Source organism: Notothenia rossii (assembly GCF_949606895.1).
Source record: "Notothenia rossii genome assembly, chromosome: 1".
NCBI lineage: Eukaryota > Metazoa > Chordata > Actinopteri > Perciformes > Nototheniidae > Notothenia > Notothenia rossii.
Genome location: NC_136912.1, coordinates 15,646,576 through 15,663,950, shown reverse-complemented (window position 1 = coordinate 15,663,950; position 17,375 = coordinate 15,646,576). Strand labels below are relative to the sequence as shown.

The 17,375-nt window shown below is 41.1% G+C and overlaps 1 protein-coding gene across 1 annotated transcript in view; it reads right to left on the bottom strand.

Moving 5' to 3' along the window:
- Positions 1-7,876: 7,876 nt before the first annotated feature.
- Positions 7,877-17,375, bottom strand: part of dchs2 (dachsous cadherin-related 2) — a 32,649-nt gene continuing 23,150 nt past the window's right edge. The window contains exons 15-20 of the mRNA XM_079681554.1: positions 15,496-15,707; positions 15,231-15,382; positions 14,516-14,646; positions 14,131-14,417; positions 12,949-13,090; positions 7,877-11,417 (exon numbers count right to left, since the gene is read on the bottom strand). Of these exons, the coding sequence (XP_079537680.1) occupies positions 8,815-11,417; positions 12,949-13,090; positions 14,131-14,417; positions 14,516-14,646; positions 15,231-15,382; positions 15,496-15,707 (3,527 nt within the window). The 3' untranslated portion in view covers positions 7,877-8,814. The remainder of the gene's footprint in view (positions 11,418-12,948; positions 13,091-14,130; positions 14,418-14,515; positions 14,647-15,230; positions 15,383-15,495; positions 15,708-17,375) is intronic.

Genomic DNA, 17,375 nt, shown 5'->3' with positions numbered 1-17,375 from the left:
AAAAGAAGGAAGACGGAAAAACTTGACCCCAAAGTTGTTTCATCCCCTCCATCCTCCTGATGACCCCCATGACACATTTGGATGGACTCCATTTGGACTAAATGGGAGGAAAGCTGTCAATGCCACCTCATCTACGCAGAGTCAGACGCAGCCGTTTGAACCTGAGGTTGGGGCATAAATCTTCACCTCAGGCCAGCCTTGACATTCTGTTCCAGGATTGTGCCCCCCCTGCTGTGGGCTCTCATGGCATCTCAGCAAGACCCATCCATCACAGGAGCACCAGGCCCTTATACTGGGAGCAGAGGCCCCAGTGGGGAGCACCTGCCCTGTTTTCCCCCTTGTTGCTAAAACAACCCCCACCCTTCAGTGTAGACTTCATCCCCCACTGCTTCCCTGAGGATTTACAGGCCACTTGAGGGTGTGAGACAACTTTGCATGTCCAAAAACACTCTTTTAAGGTGACATTCACACTTTAAAATCTATTAGGCCTCACATTACACACAGGTCAAAGGTTGAGATATGTGAACAGAAGGCCACACAAGCTACAGACAAAACATGAAAATACTCCGTACTTTTGCTAAGAGTAAAAACTACAAAAAACACGAAGAAACGAAAACGCCATATGACACACGGAGTAATGGACAGCATTTCAGAAAACTAAAAATGAAAGCTGTACAGCAAAGATCAATCGCCTTAGAAAACTCCAAACAGCTTTTATACAAAATAATTGCACTCCTCCCATTTTTGGTCCATCTGTTTTATATATTGTGGCCAAAAAAAACATCACTGATTTGATTGGACCCAAATGTGATGCTTGAGGCTCCTTCATACATCCAAAGCCTGTTTGACCCTCCCTTCTCCTGCCCTCCACCAACAAAGCTCCCTTCCCCTCTCCCCACTGGTCTTGTTTAAGGGGCTTTAGGTTTGACTATGTATATGTGCATGTTATGTATGTGTGTGTGTTTGTGTGTGTGTGTGTGTGACTGTGTGTGTGTGTGTATTTTTCCTGCGTATTGGGCTGCCTAGTATCAAATTACCTTTAGGCTTAAAAGGTGACTCTGAAAAGATTTACGTAACAGTGGCTTGCTGTTGGTTTGTCGCAGCCAACTACCTTTGATTGTGTTGTAGTGATATAAATACAAAACTCACCAATGGTGTCAAATGGAAGCTGTGCCCGAGTATTGGGCAAAGTTAACTTTCAATTGTTGCAACGGTTTAATCAAAACCACAAATTCCAACTCATGAATGCACAAGAAGGAAAGTCAGACCTATCTGCACCAGATTAATTATCAATCCATCCACTGTCTATTAGATAGATATTTCAGTATATTATATATTCAGTCTGAACCATGTTTGAGACCGATTAACGGACTGAAATTGTCATCCACACTGTCATAAAACTAGAACGAAAAAAAGGTATTTGGAGTGGTTTCTTTTGTTTCTGGGAAATGTCTTCACTTAATAGCCGTAAAACTGGATTTTTGTTGAACCAACTCTTTAGTGGGCTCAAAATAAAAAGTGCAAAATAACATCTGAATGATGTATTATAACAAATAGCACAGTGTGAAGTGGGTTAAAGAGGTACAGTATTCACACATTCATGTTTTGCAATCAAAATGGCAAGCATTTGCCACAGACAGAGAAAATAGGATTAATGAGGCTCTAAAAGTGATAGAAAATCAACCAAGCATTCCCTACAAGTTCCCATTTCTTCTCAGCTGTTCCACATCATGTCTGTGTTAATTCCAGTTAGAACGAGACAGAGCCACACACCCTGGAATATATCATCCCACAGACTTGTCAAACATCTGAACAGTAGAGAGAAAGGACCCTCCACATGGTTCTGATAAAGACAGAGGTAAGCTGTGGACAGGGCAGTTTATTCATTCCCGTTCTTTGGTTTAATTATTTATGTAAAGTGCGTAGTGATTCTTTTGGGAAGATTGCCCAAAAATGGCTTCAAAAATAAATAAAGCCTTAAATGGCCAACATGTTCAACATGTCTTTCTTCTGCTGTGTCTCCTTATGCTTTGGGAAGAAAAGTTACAAAAAACAGGAAACATTTGGATGCTTTCCAGCCTGCAAATGAAGCATAAAGCGTGCTCCTTTTGTGACAATGTTTACACAATCTGTCAACAACACAGCTCAGATGAACTTAGGGATTTATGGAAACATATAAAGACTCTTTACATAATGTTGATTCTCTGGAGTCAAAGGGCCCAGAGGTAACTTATGATGCTGAAGATGATGATTTATGTTTTTGCCAGAAAACCTGCTGACAGACTGTAAACAGATTCTGGCTCTCCTCCAAACGCCAAACGTATCTGAATTCAGTGCAAACATAATTCCCCTGCAACCAATTATTCAGATAAGAAACATAACTACACCTGTGTTTATTGTTATAAAATGATTAAATGAATAAAGTAGAACATCTTGTCAGAATTGTGGTTGGCTGTGTGTGTGTTCAACTGCAGGACCAGCGACTTATTCTCACAATTTGTTTCAAAATTAGATCAATTTTTCACTTAAAAAGCCCTTTTATAGTCACAAATTAGAGATAATACCACAATATATATTTATATATATATAATATACTATACATTTGAGAGAATCGACAAGTGAGTTTACTAGACCTCTCTATAAGCATTTTATTTTTGCTTGAGGCTAACATCTGCATACACACCCACATATCCAACCAAAATGTTAGCTATCATGTTGCATTGTGGCTAATGTACGTGCCATATTCTGACGAGGATGATGAATTTGTTGAATAATAAAGATTGTAATTTATCTCATTTTTTGCTGAATTCGTTTTTTTTATTAGTTGAAGATATTTAGAACAATGCATATGTGTGCGAGCTTTTGAGGAATGAAACCTGGTGGCTCACACTGGAATGAGCTGCTTGTGCTGTTTTCATTGTCCAGTCTTCAGTCTATAATCTCTGCCATCTTTCATGTTGGCCTAAGAGAACTTCAGAGGAGTTCCCAGACGCTGTTGTTAAAGCTTTACTTGAAACAGGTGGAATATGTAATGAAAATTGCATGCTACAAATCTGCATCACATAAACTTTTACTTTTATAACCGTTAGGTAAAACTCTAACAACCCACTGACAACCCCTGGCAACAAACATAGCTAACCCGGATCAGACTACTGCAATTACACTTAATTACAATCTTCATTTGTCAAGGTTAAAACCTCCACTTTAGCTAAAAACAAATAACACGCACTAAACACAATCAAAATGTCTACCACTGTTCTGTATATCATCTCCAGTTCCTTCAAATTAGACTTTAGCCAAGAGGAAACATTAACAATCCATGAAAACCTTTAAGAAAACCTTTCAAACTAACCAATAAAACCGACTGTCCACCCGACTGTTTTCCTGCTTCACAACCATTTGCTCCACCAAGTAAATGTAACAGAAATTCTTTTGGCGCATCATCCATCCTCAAACCCACTGAGAAACAAAACCAGAACAAGCCAGAAACCACAACGCAGAACTTGTTTAGAGGCAACTCAACAGAATCTAAACAGAGATAAATATGAAATACAAGCCAAGATGAGAAAACAGCTGTTATTTGTCACAATGTCTCCTCTTCATACTCATTATCTGATTGGACCAACAGATTATAATCTTTTCTTCTCCGTACTGCAGGAAGAGACGGCTCAGGGGGAATGCCTTGAGCTCAACCAGGACCAGAATTGACAAGTGGTGATCTAATGCAGATGATAGAGCTCTATATTCGCCTCCTCCAGCATAATTTGCTCCGGTTACGTTGATGTGTTTGATTACCAACTGCACAGAGTGGGTAGCGGTCTTGAGGCCCAAAGCCTCAATGGGCTCGAAAAGCCCCATGTTCATCATGTGTCAACTGGTTTGTGGTGATTTGATTAATTTAAATTGTGTTTGGCAATATGTGCCACTAAAGCACAGCTGGCATCATATGAACTACAGAAGGCCCTGCTTTATTAGCTGATCTTGAAGCCCTGTTAAGAAGGACCCTGCATTAGCCTGGTTTGGAAGCTCTGAATTTTGTTCCATTCCTTTGATTAGCTAAGTAATTCAAACATGATATGTAGGTTGACACATGCTGTAAGTCAACCTATAGAAATAATAAATCTGATATAATTTCATTTGTATTGGGTCGTCAAGACAAATATTGTCTTCTCCATTCAATCGCTAATATTGCTGTACATTGAAAAGGAGGTTGACTTGACACATGTGTCAGTATTTGTAGGTCCACCTAAAGGTGGGGTAGGTAAGTTTGAGAAACCGGCTCGAGATACACTTTTTGTTATATTCCATGGAATGCTCTTAACATCCCGATAGCAATGAATATCTTAAGTGCTTTGACAAAAAATCCATAAAAACATGTCATCTGTGGAAGCCGTAGTACTGTAAAAAGCACGACCAATCATTTTAGCCGGCCCGGCTAAAATAACTGGATGGCCTTACCTGCCTGTCAGCCTTCCATCTGTGCACAAATCTCGTGCCCTCATTGGTCATGTGCGGGTTCATGTGTGTTGGAGGAGGTGCTCTGTGAAGAAGTGGCAGATTTTTTCCGGCTGTGTATTTTCAAATTCTAGCGCACTCGAGCTGGTTTCTCCAAAATGACCTACCCCACCTTTAAGTTACTCTGATGACATTTTTATAGTAAGAAGACATTTTTGTTTCATTTATCAAATTATCAAACACCAAACTGGTTGCCAGGCAGGATCCCAGCATGCTATACTTGCAGAAATATTTAGAGGGGCCAGGGGTTAAAGGGGTCCCAGTTGCTAATTTTAACTTGAGGGTCTCCTGGCAGGTTAATCGGGCCATGCTGGGGATTACAGATAGTTTCCACTTAACTTGTGAGTAATGTCAAGTATCTATTGAACATACAAAATGGTTTCTGCAAATCCAAAAGTTTGAACAGAACTGCCAAACAATATTTTTGTACTTGAGACCTCCTGACCTCTTTCAGGAAAGGCACTTCCCTGACTGACAGGCAGTGTTTGAGAAAGAACCACAGACTGAACAGTTGGGTTGAGCTGTGTGCTGAGACACAGAAGCTTGTTTGGAGAGATCACCTGATATGGTGAGAGAGCTCTTCCATCACCATGATCCCGAGGCCAAGGACCCGCTGAAATCACAAATACAGAGGAGCGCAGAGCTGGTCAAAACCTACTGAGGTGCAGAGGAGAGATTCAGCTGAGTCAATAAATAATTACGCACCGATCATTGACTATAAGCAGGTCACTCTTGGCTGGTATGGTTCTGGGTCTGATTGTTTATTATCTTTCATGAAACTATCTGATAAAGACTTTAGCTCCTCAGCTTCCTCAGCTCATACGTTCACACAGGGCGGCACATTTGGATTAACGGCATACCAAGGGGAGCCATGTTGAGTAACTTTGTATTTCTTTGAAAAGCAAAGTCGAAGACCTTCCATTCCCATCTTGTTCCTTAAATGTGGGAATACATTATAGCATGTTTCACTTTCGATAATTATTGAAATATATAATGAATATGTCTTTATTATCAGGCTATGTTCCACAATCTTTCAAAGTAGCAGTGATAAAACCGCTTCTCAAAAAGCACAACCTCGATCCAGAGGTTTTAGCCAACCATAGACCTATTTCTAATCTTCCGTTCCTCTCAAAGATTCTTGAGAAAGCAGTCGCAAAACAGCTGTGTGATTACTTAAAAAACTATGATTTATTTGAAGATTTTCAGTCTGGCTTTAGAACACAACATAGCACAGAGACAGCTCTGGTTAAAGTCACAAATGACATTCTAATAGCCTCTGACAAGGGACTTGTCTCTATTCTTGTCTTGCTCGATCTTAGTGCTGCATTTGATACTATCGACCATGATATCCTATTGCAAAGAGTAGAGCACTTAGTTGGCATACAGGGAACTGCATTAGGCTGGTTTAGGTCCTATCTATCTGAACGCTCTCAGTTTGTACGTGTCAACGATGAATCTTCCATGCAAACCAAAGTTAGCCATGGAGTGCCACAGGGCTCAGTGCTTGGACCTATTTTGTTCACCCTATATATGCTTCCGTTAGGCAATATTATAAGGAATCATTCTGTAAACTTTCATTGTTATGCGGATGATACTCAACTATATTTATCAATCAAGCCTGATGAAATTAATCATCTAAATAAAATTCAAGACTGCCTCAAGGACTTAAAAACGTGGATGACCTTACATTTTTTGATGTTAAACACGACCAAAACTGAAGTTATTGTACTTGGCCCGAAGAATCTACGAAACAAATTATCTAAAGATATATTAACTATGGATGGCATTAATTTGGCCTCCAGTGAGACTGTAAGGAATCTTGGTGTTATATTTGATCAGGATTTATCCTTTAACGCCCACATAAAATCAATTTCAAGGACCGCCTACTTCCATCTACGTAACATTGCAAAAATCAGGCATATCTTGCCTCAAAACGATGCAGAGAAACTAGTCCATGCATTTGTTACTTCAAGGCTGGATTATTGTAACTCCTTATTATCAGGGTGTACCAAGAAGTCAGTCAAGTCGCTTCAGCTGATTCAAAATGCTGCAGCTCGTGTACCAACCAGAGTTAGGAAAAGGGACCACATTACTCCTGTTCTGGCTGCCTTACACTGGCTCCCTATAGAACACAGGATAGAATTTAAAATTCTTCTTCTCGCCTACAAAGCCCTTAATGGGCAGGCGCCATCTTACCTTAAAGAACTCATTATACCCTATTGTCCTACTAGGGCATTGCGTTCCAAGAATGCAGGGTTGTTGGTTGTTCCTAGAGTCTCTAAAAGTACAATGGGAGCCAGAGCCTTTTCTTATCAAGCTCCACTTTTGTGGAATCAGCTTCCAGTTTGTGTTCGGACGGCAGACACCCTATCCGTTTTTAAGAGTGCGCTTAAGACCTTCCTTTTTGATAAAGCTTATAGTTAGGGCTGATTAGATTCAGCCCCTAGTTTTGCTGATATAGGCTTAGTTTGTCGGGGGACATCTTACTTCTTCCTTCTCTCTGTCTATACCTGTGTACTCTCATGTTCCGATTAACCCAGCTTCCCCAAATGTCTTTCTTTTTGGTGTCTATATACGCCGGGATCCGGAGTCATGGATGATCCTGCGGTCCTGTGTCATGGATTGCGAGTCCTGGATCTTGAGTCGTGGCTGTGGTCCTGGATCATAAGTCCTGGATGGATATACTCATGGATTCATCTTCCTATTATACACACATGCATTTCCAAAAATGTGGACTACCTATGTTGCAAATGTATTATCTTTTCAATTTACACACGGCATCTATTGCACGTCTGTCCGTCCTGGGAGAGAGATCCCTCCTCTGTTGCTCTCCCTGAGGTTTCTCCCATTTTTCCCTTTAAACTGTGGGTTTTCTCTGGAAGTTTTTCCTTGTACGATGTGAGGGTCTAAGGACAGAGGGTGTCGTATTGTCAAACTGATATTCTGTACAAACTGTGAAGTCCACTGAGACAAATGTAACATTTGTGATATTGGGCTATATAAATAAACATTGATTGATTGATTGATTGATAAAAAAACAAATCTATCTTACATTTTTAAGAGAAGTACTTCAATTACACATTTTTATGAAGCATTGAATTCTCTAGTTTTGCTTGGTAGAGTACATCATAAAATAATTGTCCTTGTCCTTGATGTTTTATTTTTACTACCTCTAGCGATTAATGCATATTTAGCGTATTTAAGAGTCATTATTATGGAGCATTTCATTTCTCATCAACAGTAAGAAATCCTGTCCTTGAATATAACAGTATACACAGAGTACATACAAAAGCTAAATCATCCCAAAAAGACCATCAGTACCAAACATCACTTGTTTTAAATGCTGAATCCAAGACATGTGCAGGAGAAAGTTTCTTTATTGCAAATTATATTGCAAATGTATTAATATTTAAAAATCATACATTTCTCTGGTAACTGCACATAAAGTGCCGTTTAATAACATTTTGCTCGTTATCAGCCAACACAAAAACAATCGTGAAAGGAACAGATCATTTCTGTTATTGTTCTGAGAAAAAAGCAGAATCTGGAATTGGTTTATAAAAATCTGAAATCATACTAACAAGTGACAATATCATCCCATTAAAAAGGGAAGCATATCACATTTGAACTTTCCTTGTCTTCATAAGCCTCGACTCCTAAGACTTAACAATAAAACATAGAAATTAAGAGCAGTTGTAGATTAAAGGAAAAAAATAAATGATGTTCGTCATTGGATTTATTGGCATTTAATTGGCAGAATATATTAGAGAGTATTTTTGTACGGTTCCAGGAGGATGGAATTAACCATAGAACAATTAAGCTTTTCTTAGCGTATTGAAGTTAAACCAACCATTATAAGGTTTTCATTTAGAAGCCGCAAACCAACAGTAATAACAAAGTGTTTCATTTTTTGCTCATAGAAATATGTTTACAGTAAAACATTCAGTAATTACTTGCCGACTCAAACATCTGCTGCAATATAAGAATATATTGAGTGTATGCGGGCTTTTCCAGATATTCTGTTTATTACAGAGGAGAGTAATGAAATGAAGTTCTATCTAAGTAATGAAATGACTCCATTATGTTCAAATCACATCAAATGAAATAGCCTGAAATCACCCCTTTGAGACTAAATCCATGATATTGCCTAGTTAAAAAAAACGTGATTAATGTCAAGAAACCAAAATGAAAACTAAATGTGTCCCTTAACGTTCACTTAAATTGTAGGAGAAATAACTTCAGATGCTGGAAAGAAAGACAGATTTGAATGTCACAGAAACACTTGATCAAAGTTTGTGTCTACACCTGGATTTCTGCCTCCAATAGACTTGCAGTGTGGGGCCCTGAGTCGAGTCTGATACCCCCAACCCCAGTGTCAGAGACAACTGGTGAAGCACTGGGCGTCCTTATGGTGAGGGAAGACAGCGATGGGGAGAAATTTGGCGTCATGGCTGAAGGGGTGAGTCCTGTGTTCCTTTCTAAGGGGGAATACGCATATTTGCGGTAAGAGGACTTTCTTCTCATGCTTGGTATACGCCCTGGTTTTCGTGGAGGTACAGTCCTAATGCCAGGCTGAGCCACTCCTGTTAAAAGGGGTGGTGGGTACATGAGAAAGCTAGCCTCTGCTGCGAAGTCCTCACGTCCACCTTGAAGCTCCTCATCGGGGAGCATCCCGATATCGGTGAAAACGGAGGCCAGAGTCTGGAAGCGTGGCTCCCAGTCCAACATTTGTTCCCAGCTGTACTGTCCCTGCAGTTCCTCTTCTAGACAAACCAGTGAAGAGAGAGAATCTGCAGAGGCGTGGGCTTCTGAGAGCGGAGCATACCCATTTGTCCTCATGCTCTCCTCCAAATCCCTCACCCTAAGTATTGCAGGGAGTAGTCCCTCACCTCCGCCCTCCTCTTTGAAGTGGTAGAGACTTTCTGTGCTGGCCATTCCTGAGATAAAACGTTTATTGACAGATGTAATATGCTCTGGTCCTACATCGATAGAGTGACAGGAGACGGTGTCCCCTGGTAAAGCAGAGTCTGGGATCTCTGTGTCACGGTTGCCCTGCACAGATTCATCTCTATGGCATGTGTACTGATTAATCCACTTGATCTCCTGGTCTTCGGCTGTCTCACCTTCTGCTGATCCACGTCCGCTCGAGTCTGATGGATTGTATGGATTGGGAATCTCCCTCGTGGTATCCGGTACGCTGGGCTGTTCTATCTCCTGCAGAGGGATGGCCCTTGGGCCAATGGTTCTACCAAACGAGCCTGTGCCGTTGTTCAAGTTGGCGGCAATGGCAGCAGCCTTTTTGATTGATGCTTCCTTGATCTTGTACCTGAGAACCAAGCCCACAAAACTGAGGAGCACAAGGAGGAACATGATTAGCGAGATACTCAAACTAAGCATATGTGCATCAAGAGGAACCCCCGTGAGGGCCTCTGCTGAGCTGGAGATGTTGACCAAAACTAGGCAGGCGGTGGTCCTGGAGGCCAATCTGGGACTACCTGCAGACACGACCAGCTCCACTATATCTTCTTTAGCATAGGGGCCTCTTCTGCGATACACAGGACCCGACACAAAAATGGCCCCAATTGTTTTGTTTATTGAGAAAAACTGTGATGACTTCACAAGGGAGTACTCCACCATCCCGTCCACCCCTCCATCATGGTCCATCGCCATAACATAACCGACTGTCTCTCCAAGCTGGGCGTTTTCTGGCAGGAGGAATTGGTATCGCTTTTGGGTGAAGACGGGACTGAACTCATCCACTCCTTTGATGGTCACCTGAACTCTCACCGTAGCTGCTTTGTCCCCTTTGTCTCTGGCCTCCACGACGAAGCAGTATTCACTCTCTCGTTCGTAATCAAAGGTCTGTCTGGTGTGAATGTCTCCTGTTAGAGGGTCGATGGCAAAGGCCTCCTTCTTCTCGGGGCTGCCACTGCCATAGTCCATGAAGCAAGAGGACACAATAGAGTAGGTGAGCTGGCCATAGGGGCCTAAGTCATTGTCCACAGCATGGACAGAACAGGTGTGGGTAAACACTGGGAGGTTCTCCAGTACAGAACAGTTAATGGTAGGGAACATGAAGTATGGAGTGTTGTCATTGACATCCAACACTGTGATGAAGACCACAGTAAAAGCCACTTTACGTTCTTCAGATGAATCACCACCATCAGATGCTTGGATGGTGAGGGTATATTTTGAGTCTTCCTCATAGTCAAGTGAGTTGTTGACCACCAAAAGGCCAGACTGAGGGTCTAACTTGAGGTGACCTTTGCTGTTCCCTGAGATAATGTCATACCGCAACAGGCCGTTGGTTCCCAGGTCAGGATCCTGAGCACTGACCTGGACCAGCCTGGTACCTACAGGACTATTTTCACTAACCTGTGCATGGTATCCTGTGCTGGAAAAGACAGGGGTATTGTCATTGCAGTCTGTCACAGTAACCATAACGACAGCAGAGCTGTTCAGTGGAGGAGTTCCTCGATCAGACACACTGACTGTTAGTGTGTAGCTCTCCTTGGTCTCATGATCCAAAGGGTTACACAGAACCAGTTTTCCTACGTTTCTCATCTGATTCTCAACCTGAACCATTTTTACTTCCAGACAGAATCGCCTCTCCTCATTTCCCCTGACGATGGTGTAGTCCAAATGGGTGTTTTCGGGGCTCCAGTCTTGGTCCTCTGCAGAAAGTGTCAGTAGCGTGGTGCCTGTGGGCATGTCCTCTGGGACGGTGAGTGTAAAGATGTCCTGGAGGAACAAAGGTGCATGGTCGTTGGTATCCAGAATCAGCATATCTACGGAGGTGACAGTGGACTGCGCAGGATCGCCTTCGTCTCTGGCCTCCACCAGCAGATGGACCAGGTTGCTGTTTGTGATGGCCTTCAGGGGCTTTTTGCTGAAAATAGACCCTGCAAGAAAAAACATGTTTTCAGGAGTGAATAAATTGTTATTATTATAAGATGCACTAACCAATACTTTTTATAATGTATCCAATGGGAAAGTTAAATGGAGATTTTAGGATACTTTAGATTATTCTTGTTGTTTTCAACCTAACTGTACAATACCCTATTTTTGGTAGATTTGTAATCATAGCGGAAAATATAACACGCTCAAAAGACCCAGATATTTCTGTTGGTAGAAAGTAAATTCAAGTTAAAGGTCTGATTTAAACATGACCCCAGATGAATGACAATGTTGCTTTGTGTCGACTCAAAGTTTGAATAGGCAACTGTACTTAAAAGGAGATTTCACTGTCCAAGTAAATCTTCTACTAAAGTGTGTTTCAGTTTTATTCAAACAATATATTGCAGCCAGTCATTAAGCAGTCTTTCTGAAGTAACAAAAATGATGGATGACTTTACAAATACACTTTCACGGATTGTTCCAAACATGTCTGTTTGTAAGGCAATATATTAAGAGTTAAATCAAAATTGTCCCTGTTATTAGACACCGCAATGCACCATAATTTTCTGTGTGATTATTATTTAATGAATTCCATGTGCAGAATGAGAGAGCAAATGTCCCTCTTGGATAACAATAAGGTGTTTGTCTTTTCGATGTATTGTTCCACTTCACTGCCACTTCAGTTTTTGTACATGATGACTTCATTCACTATACTCCAAAGCAGCACTGTTCATTGTTAGTAAACAAATATGCATTGAGAGGCACTTCACCACAAAAACCATCACATTAACATTTCGGTTTTAGAGGACTTTTGTCAACATTGCAATTTTCAATTTTCATTGGTGCTCGTCACCGCAAAATGGAGGAAATATATTTCTTTAAATATCAAACTCTGGAGTTCAATGATAGATGTCCATGAATCATTCTTGAGTGGAAAAGACTAGCCAAAAATGAGGAGCAGTGGTTTCTTTTCAGTTCTGTATAGGATTTATCTTCCCGCTAATGTTTAGACATTTTAAAAAGGGAGATACTAGGATAGGCATGGCTCCTCTGAAGCACTTTATCTAATTGCCTTCTCTGCTGCTTCTCTTCCCACTGCCCCAGAAACTCACTTGCACATCCAAGAATATGAAAAATATATACACTAGAGAAATATGCTGTGATTGGCAGAATGACAACTCTGATATTGTTTGCTGAGCTGCTCAGAACCACGCAAAGACTTTATCTGCGCCCTTTTTTTGGCCTGTTCCCCTTTTTCGATGCCAGAAAAACTGATTTGAAATTTTAAAAGAGGGAAGAAGAGGGTAGAGTATAAAATCAGACCACAAGACAGTCATAAAACGTGTAAAGCCTACATGTAGGTAATGTCTTTACAGAAAAACTGCAATATATTTTGGATCATTGTTTTATCCTTTTGGTGACTTCTTAACCTGTCCCTTTTCTATATATGTGTAAACGGCTACTGAGGGTTTACTGTCAATGAAAGCTTGTTTGGAGGATGTTTTTTCCATCAGTAAAGCAGTAAAACTATCTCACCATTGTCTGGCTCGATGTAAAAGCCTTGTAAAGGAGATGAAAGAAGCCTGTAGGTGATCTTTCCATTGAGTCCAGCGTCTCTGTCGGTAGCAGACACTGACAAAATGAACGTGTCTGCCGTAACCAACTCTGACAACTCCACCTTGAACAGAGAACAAATAGTAAGTCACATCTGAAGAAAGATTAAGATGTAAAGTCTATATCCAGTCAATTGCCACTTTCTCATAAGGTTAATACATTTGTTTTACTGCTCCAGAACTCAACATTTGTAAGAAGGACTTTTGAGTTGTAAGGTGTAATAACTCTTTAATTCAGAGGATCCTTCAAATGGATAGTTCCACTTCGATTTAGAAAAACAGAAACATTCAAATAATTCAGTCAACATCTTGAATTTTTTTAAAGTTCTGACTTGATTTTTTAGTTCTGACTTTTATGGAGTTTTTGAAGTGGAAGAATCGTTCAATTAACTAATATTTGTCAAAACGCAACTGGTGGCTTTGTATAAAGTGCCAGCCTTGTGACCATTTATTTAAAGTGTGCTCCACCAGGTTAAGAAGTCAAAGTCAAAGTCAACTTTATTGTCAATCTCAAAATATGTTTGTGCACACAGAAAGATCGAAATACTGTTTCCCAAAGTCCCGAGGTATAAAATAAAAATAAAGGATAACAATATATATATATAAAATATGTATATACAATAAGTGCTATAGAACTAAGAAGTGTTGTTTACCCGACACATTTCCACTATGTGAAATGCAGGATACATTATTTCTTGAGATTGACCTATACTAAAGAAAGAACCCTAACCCTGCTTTTGGACCAGTTTTTTTTTTTTTAAATCTGCCTCGTGAATTCTCCGACTTTATGAAAGTGACAGACCAAACCACAGGAGTGCCTCTTTGATGACATAAGGAGTATGCACCAAAACAGAACAAGTTATACTGAAGTATAATGTGCACCAGACACATGGTTTTTTATAACCCTGTAACCAAAAGGTAGTTCTTCTTAATCACTTTAATAAAACATAAACAAATAAGGTAAACTTCAAAATGTAATGGAAGGTTATACCTTCTGTCATTTCACAGTAATACAATGCATGTACTGTGCTATTCACGGCATTGTGACACACACCAGTATGTATGTGTACCTTTAATCTTCTTCAACACATATAATAATTTGTACCTGGTAGGAAACTTTGGTGAAGACTGGAGCGTTGTCATTGACGTCAAGCACTTGAACCTTGACCTCTCCAGTGGTCTGGTGGATGGAATCAGAGGCCCAGACTACCACGGTGTACTCTGTCTGCTCCTCATAGTCCAGGGCCTGAGTCAGGGTGACTACACCAGTATATTGATCAATGGCAAAGGGGTCATTGAGGCTATTGTTGCCTGAAAAGCTGAAGGTGATGGTCGAGCTCAAGTCCACATCATTGGCAGTGACCTGGGTGACCATGTAACCTGCTGGCAGATCTACAATACCAAAGAAGAGGTCCAAATAAGTCCACAAACAGACAAAGAACAAACGCAGTGTTTATATAGTGTTTATCTTGGACAGCAGTAGTGCTTACTCTCTGCTATAACTACAGGCTCCATGGGGGGGATGGCGGGGCTGTTGTCATTGACGTCCACCACCTGGACCCTGATGGTGGTGGTGCTGCTGAGCGGAGGGTTCCCCCTGTCTGCGGCCTGCAGGACCAGTCTGTAATATAAAATGTAGTGAAAGATTAATGATTGCACTTTGGATATTATGGCTAGGTAGTTTATGTTTTATGCTGGGCTGGAATTGTATGGGATATTGTACTCTCAATAACAAGCGAGGACATTAAAAGAAACACGACTTTCACTCGAGCAGACTTTTGAGCTGAACTACTTTGAGCTACAATATTTAAAGAAGCAAGCAGTAAAACTGCACAGTGCCAAATATAAAATAAATATAGAGTCTTGCATACAAATCCTAATAAAGATAAAACATAGATTATTTGGTCAACATGGAACAACTACAGCTTCGGCAAGGGTTTGACAATGTGTCAAAGGCAGAAACTCTTATTATAATTAAATGGTTTGTTGCTAAAAATGTAAACATGTAATACAGATAACTTTAAACATTGACAAAATATGCCATGGATATTTGAAGTAAACTCACTTAGACTGCTTATACAGAGACTAGCTATGAGAGGATGGTACAATTTAGTTCAAGTAAAAACATATACATTTATTCTGTCTCAACCATCACACTTTCTAGAAATAGTAACTTATTTATTTTTTAAATCAATGTCATCGTACTTGTATGAAGGGGTGATCTCGCGGTCCAGCAAGACATTGGTAGCAAGAATCCCACTAACAGAGTCCAAGACGAACGCTTCGTTAGAGTTACCGGACACAATGGAGTAATCAATCTGTCCGTTCACCCCGCTGTCAGCATCAGACGCAAACATCTGAAAAAATGTGGGTGTTTAATGACCTCTTAACACCAATCATTACAACTAAATATATGATATACATGCTTGGTATTTCTAATGTCAAAGGGTTTAATATTCATAACATCTACCTGCATGATGTAGGTGTTGTGCACCTGCCCCTCCCAGACAGCTGTTCTGTAGCTGCTGTGTTCAAACACCGGTGCATTGTCATTGACATCCAGCAGGCTGATGGAGACCCTGCAGTGGGCCGTCTGCAGCCCGCTGTCAGCCAGCACCACCAGATGGATCTCAGCGCTCGCCTCAAAGTCCAGGGACTTATCTTTCTGCACCCGGATCTCACCTGGAGGAGAGGAATAAGCCATTAGTAAGACATATCCCAAAGACTGTGACCACCCAACATCAGACACCGGTAAAGCTCTTTCTATTTCATGTCGATATATATATATATTTTTTAAAGGTCCCATGTTATGCTTTTACGGTTATTACCCATCCCCTTGTGTGTTATGTAGCTTTGTATGCATGTAAACGGTCTGCAAAGTCACAAACCCTCAAAGTACACAGAACACAGGAAAGACCTGTCTATGCTGCCCCAGAACACCTCGTTGGAGATTTTATTTTCCCACTTTTTTCTTTCGGGAACCAAGTGACGTAACCAGGGGCGGACTGGGAGGAAAAAGTGGCCCAGGGATTAATTGACAGACAGGCCCACTTAATGCGCGGCATGTATCGGCTGGCCGGCGACGAAAGTATGTTACTTAACAAAAAACCCTATGCATTTTATGTTATTTTGGACCATTATTCATATAGTAATCACATTACCTGAGCCCTTGAGTTGCCTAGAGCAAAATAGTTACAGCATATATTTAGTGATTTAAATGTTAACAGATCATTGATGCAATAACATTTTGACCCAATTTGCCTGACAACATGGGCGTAGGAAGCATCCTCAATGTGGGTGAAACAATTTAACAGGGGATGTGGGCAGGTGATGGACCTCACCTCCTTGAGGGGGGTCCGGGGGCATGCTCCCCCGTGAAGAGATTTTTAAATGTTGAAGTTAAATGCATCAATCTGGTGCACTTTGAGGGCAAAATTAGGGACTAAATCTATGGATACATCTCTCAACACCCATATGAAACAGAACTGTTAACAGATTTAATTTTTCTTTCAACATTTATTTGAACAGCAAGTGGAGGCAAAAGTGACCCCCCCCCCCTATGCAAGCCCCTCCCTCTGAACCCAGGGCTCGCTACAATACTGTATATACAAACTATACAAAAGCGCCTTTACGCTTTGGAGCTTGTTTATCCATCTGTAAGCAACTGCCAGCTAGGTCTCTCAGTCACTCACTCCTGATCGTTCACTGCGCAGTGACAGCTGCTACGGGCCTGATGTGTGAAAGTGAGACTATCTGATAGATAGAACATAGATCACCTATCAGAACGGCCCAGCCCAGCCCAGGGAGTGGCCGGAACACTTACAAATGTGGGCTGGTAGGATTTAGGCAAAGAAAAAAATGTAATTATTATTTTTTTGGCCCTCCGGCCCACACACAGCACCGGCCCACCGGGAAAACTCCCGGTATTCCTAATGGCCAGTCCGCCCCTGCACGTAACGACGATCCAAATGGACCAATCCGCGGAGCTCCTCACACACCTGAGACAGCGGGACACGGCGACTCCCGGCCCGGCCCCGAGTACACACACAGACAGACCCACAGCCAGGCTGCAGGTGTGTGTGTGTGAGCGGCAACAAGCCGTTTAGGACAGAGTGAATACACATGCTATACAGAGATACTGTATGAGAAACCAATGTGAGTTTGGAAAATTGCACAATATAAATCTATTCTAGTAGACTTCAACAATGGAATTATGATCAGTAGAAATGGCCATGACATGGGACCTTTAAATCAAATTGGAGGAAAGCAATTGAATCAAAAACAAGAATCTTCATTGATTAAGAAAGGTGCTGACAGAAGCATATTTAGGTTCAAGTTTTTGTGGTGACC